The sequence below is a fragment of the Brachionichthys hirsutus genome, chromosome 21 (genome assembly GCF_040956055.1).
Source record: "Brachionichthys hirsutus isolate HB-005 chromosome 21, CSIRO-AGI_Bhir_v1, whole genome shotgun sequence".
In the NCBI taxonomy this organism is placed as follows: Eukaryota; Metazoa; Chordata; class Actinopteri; order Lophiiformes; family Brachionichthyidae; genus Brachionichthys; species Brachionichthys hirsutus.
In genome coordinates this window covers 7,537,989-7,542,550 of record NC_090917.1, presented here as the reverse complement: position 1 = coordinate 7,542,550, position 4,562 = coordinate 7,537,989, and the positions used below count along the sequence as shown (strand labels likewise).

General features: G+C 50.0%; 1 protein-coding gene across 1 annotated transcript; it reads left to right on the top strand.

The window, feature by feature from the left end:
• Window positions 1–1,457: 1,457 nt before the first annotated feature.
• Window positions 1,458–3,442, top strand: foxj1b (forkhead box J1b). The gene is made up of 2 exons (XM_068754347.1): window positions 1,458–2,030; window positions 2,612–3,442. Exons 1-2 carry the CDS (start codon window positions 1,458–1,460, stop codon window positions 3,440–3,442), a joined length of 1,404 nt encoding a protein of 467 aa, XP_068610448.1.
• Window positions 3,443–4,562: the final 1,120 nt, after the last annotated feature.

Here is a 4,562-nt window from a genome sequence, read left to right as displayed (position 1 = left end):
TCAACAGTGCAGAGTGATGGAGAGAATGTGGAAAGGAGGTGAAGAATCGTGTGCAGGCAGGCTGGAACGGGGGGAGGAAAGTATCAGGTGTTAAATGTGTAATTCGTCCAGTGCAGCTGTAATTAAATAACAGTCCGCTAGGTGGCAGGGGTTCCCTTTATAAAGCATCGCCTCTGTTCACGTACAACGTGAAACGAACGCTGACTGATCAAAAGTAGATTTATGTATGGAAGCAGTTTGGTCGGAAATAACTTTTAGTTTCGCCTTTTTCTTTAAAAATCTCGCCCTTTTTAGATTTGCTATATGATGACATAAAAGCTCGATGAAATAACTGCAGAAGCTCAGCCTGGAGAAAATCAATAGTAATGTAGGATAGTCTGTCTCCTGTCTCTTTTAAGTCATTAGATTAGGCTACATCTTAAACATAGCACATGTTGGAAAATAGTTGTAGATTAAATTCTCTCTGTTTGATGTGTATATTATTTAATCATTTGTTTTGAGTGCATCTTTGATTCATTTTTTATTTTAGATAATTTCACTCAAACTGACATTCTACTATCACCGGTCATAAAATAGCTTGAGATCAAACAAACGAAAACAAAGGACATTCACTTCCTTGATGCTGTCTCATTCTTGTTTCCACTTTTATGTGTCTTTCAGTCTAAATTATATATATTCCATGTTTTAAGATAAATGAATGAGGTTGGAATCTTCTAGCTGGTAAATGATCTCCAGTATCAATCAACACGCTCATCGGTTGAAGCGCGCTGCGAGCGGGATCCGTGGCGCGTCATTTTCAGCGGCCGCGACGCGCGACTCAGAGGTCACGTTTCCGGATGAACACAAAGGCAGGGAACCGCCGAGCTGCACTCGCCATGTAATTCACCCACATTCTACACCGACACGCTCACCTTTTGTGCGTAAGGCGGTTGGTAAGTAGAGGGAGACGGACTGTATTGTGAAACTTGGCGTGTCCAGCCAATCAGAGAGCCTCCCGGGCGCTTAAAGGGACTGTGGGCAGTCCATGGGGCTTTATGCGCGTCTTGGGTTCCATCGTCAACAGATCATTACGCCTGGGCGTCCCGCAGAGTCCCAAACTGCACCAAACTGTCTTGTTCGCCCCTCATTTTCCTCCATGTGAGCCCCCGCTGGATGCAACGCGCCCCCCGCACTTGTTGCGCAGAGACTGCGCAGCTGAGTCCAGAGAGCAGAGAGCAGCCGAGCAGCCCGCAACAGGTGCGCACGGAGACTCTCCTCCCGAGCGGCCGGAGGTAGGGAAGCTGCGCCTCATCCGCGGGAGAACTGCGTGCGTGTCTGGGATGCTTTAGAGATGCGTTTGATGAAGAGTGTTTTTATTTAACTTTTTTCTTGCTGTCATCGAGAGAAAGGAAACTTTAAATGCCGATGTGAAGCTCTTTTGGTCGCCCTCAGCTCCCATCACACGCGCTGAAGTCAGTATGCCGGTTCTGACCAGCCCCGGCGTTGCTCATACGTTTAAGGAGAAATGGCTGCCTGTTTATCCGGAGGAGCAGCCAGACGGCATGGACGATAGCCTAACCAGCCTCCACTGGCTCCAGAATTTCTCCATCCTCAGCGCCGACCCAGAGCGGCACGCCGGAGCCGGACCGGGGTGTCCGTCCTCCCAGCATCATGTCTGTTTCAAGCGGCTCGTCTATCCCAGAGGTGGCAACGACTCTCCCTCCAGCCCGCCGGCCGGGGATACCGCAGCTACCGGGATGCCCCCCTACCTCGGCAGCCCCGTTACCTCCGGCAGCAACCCCGCCGCCGCACCGCTGTTTGCCAATTGTGCACACCCAGGGAAAGCTTTCCCACAGATCCCCATCCACGCCGGCCAGCCAATGGAGGTCGACTACAAAACCAACGCGAAGGTCAAGCCGCCGTACTCCTACGCCTCGCTCATCTGCATGGCAATGCAGTCCAGCAAACAGCCGAAGGTGACCCTGTCCACCATCTACAACTGGATAACGGAGAATTTCTGCTACTACAGACACGCGGAGCCCAGCTGGCAGGTAACCGAGACCGGCTAACTTTCCTTCTATTATTGATGAGTCAGATAAATGGCGAGGAGGGGGAGAGAGAGGGGCCAGCCGCCGTCAGAGGCCGCATCTCAGCGCCGCAGGGTGCTCGGCGAGGCCTTTTATCAGGTCGAGAGTAAACGTGCAACACGGTGACAAGACGAGTCTAATTTCAGATTAGTCTGATTTACGAGACGAGAGTTGCTTGATGCAGGAGACTAAAAACTTTCCATCCTCCAAGAGCACACTCAGGCAAGGCTTTTGTCTGAGGGGAGCAGTGATTCAGTGAAGGAAGCACTGTGTGTGTGTGTGTGTGCGTCCATGTGTGTGAGAGCGTGCACGTGTGTATTAATGAGGGCTCCTGAGAGAGCTCAACACAGATGATCATGTTTGAAATGCACAGAACTACTAGAAAGCCTCATTAGGCACATTTGCTTTTCTATGCAAACAACAACAATGCACCCCCCCACCCTTTCTTTTTTTTTTTTTTGCATGACTAATTCAAATTTGCACTAAACCACTGGGATCATGTTAATTATTCTTTTCTTTTCCTTTTTTTTCCGTCTCTATCACAGAACTCAATTCGCCACAACTTGTCCCTCAACAAGTGTTTCCGGAAGGTCCCCCGGCAGAAGGACGAGCCGGGGAAGGGGGGCTTCTGGCAGATCGATCCGCAGTACGCCGACATGTTCGTCAACGGGATCTTCAAACGCAGGCGGATGTCTGCCAACCAGTACAACAGCGGCGGCACCCACAGACAGAGCAAACTGGTTCGAGACTACCACAGCGCCCAGACTGGCTTTCCTCACCAAGGAGCGGGCAGCAAACGCAAGAACCTGCCCCCCCCCACAAACAGCAGCAAGGTCATGAGGGCAACGGAGTCTCCTCTGTTGGCAGCAGAGGCCCACAGAGCAGACATCCCGAGGGGGGACTTTGACCTGGCATCCGTGTTCGATGACGTTCTCAGCGGGAACTACAGCGCCTTTGAGGATCTGGACATCAACACGGCCCTGAGCTCCCTGGGCTGCGAGATGGAGGGGTCCATGCAGGGGAGGCAGCCCTCCGCAGGGCTGGGGAGTTGGTGCGGCGGAGGGGACGTCATGAGTCAGGGCCAGCACCCCAACCACCATGGGTCGTACAGTTACATGGAGCTGAGCGCGCCCTCCATGGACTGCAAGGGGAATATGGGAGAGCTCCACCTGCAGCAGCAGCTGGACCAGCTGCTCCAAAGCCACAACCATCTGCAGTTTGACCAGCACGCCGCCGCGCTGTTCCAGGAGCAGCCCTGGGAGGAGGTCAAAGAGGAGCAGCAGGAGATTCCTCTGACGCTGGAGCAGGGCTTCGGCCTGTACGAGGGCTTCTTCACAGAGATGCAGCCGTGGGAAAGAGCGGAGGCCTTTCTGTGACCTGAGAAATCCCTGCAAATAATTTACACACAATTACACGAACGTCTCTGATCACCGATCCCACACTGAATGCTTGCTGCATTCATTCCAATCAATCACCAATACGCTGTCCTTGTCATGTTTTTTTTCTTTTTTTTTGTTCAATGCAACCATCTTTAGACCTTTCTTGGACTCGGGCTGGGAGTGCAGCTGACGAGATTTCCTTTTAAAGCAGACATTAATCAGACGATGAAGCAAAATAGGAGATTGTGTCCTTGCATGGAGATGACACAAGAGGGATTTATCAGCCGCAGTGACCTGACAACAGGGAACTATGTACAAACCAATTAAAGCTTCGTGTGGACTACAAGGGACTATAATCGAAGAATAACTGTTTCCCTAAGAAGTAAGATGGAAGGAAAATGATTCTCCTTTAACCTGGATTTTTAGCTCGAGTGAGTGCTAAACTTATGAACCGCAACCATTTGTAACTCTGAGCGGTTTTTGATCCAATGATAACGATCGAAGAAAACGCGGCCGCACGCTTCACTAGCCGTCGCTGTCAGACAGAAGACAAACGGGAGTCTCCGTTGCTACATTAGCATCGAGCATTATTTGCCGTTCCAGCAGCCTATCCTGTGCGACGAGGAAAAAAGAAATCGTAGCAGGATGGAAGGCAGAAAAAAATCCCGTTGAATTCATAGTCTGAAATTATAAGTCAGTCATATACAGTTTAATATATTCACTAAAGTATATATAGCAATGAAGGTAGGGAGGAGCAATTGCCATTTGGCTGCAGTTGCGTGTTGCAAAGCCGAAAGAGGAGAGCGTCTAAAATGTGTCTGTTTCTCGTTGGTCATGAAAATGGAACATTATGCACTTTGATAGGCGACAGTTTTTAGGAAAGCAAGGCAGCTTTGATTTGTGGGACGTTTAATTTTATTTTATCGTTGTACTAGAATGTTTCCTGAACTTTACTGACCCTTAACGAGTGATTCATGCTGTAATTGTGTGTTAAAGATTGTTCCTGAACACTGAATTCAACACTGCAATAAGTACGCTCAACTGCTCTGCCCCCCCCCCCCCCCCCCCACCCAACTTTGTTGATTATGTTTTGCCAAGGTTGTTGATAAGGAATATG

Bases quoted from the DNA above. Each gene is read 5' to 3' on its own strand.
- foxj1b (XM_068754347.1), top strand. From the start codon at position 1,458: ATGCCGGTTCTGACCAGCCCCGGCGTTGCTCATACGTTTAAGGAGAAA. The intron at 2,031-2,611 runs GTAACCGAGACC...TCTCTATCACAG, and splicing joins ACGCGGAGCCCAGCTGGCAG to AACTCAATTCGCCACAACTT.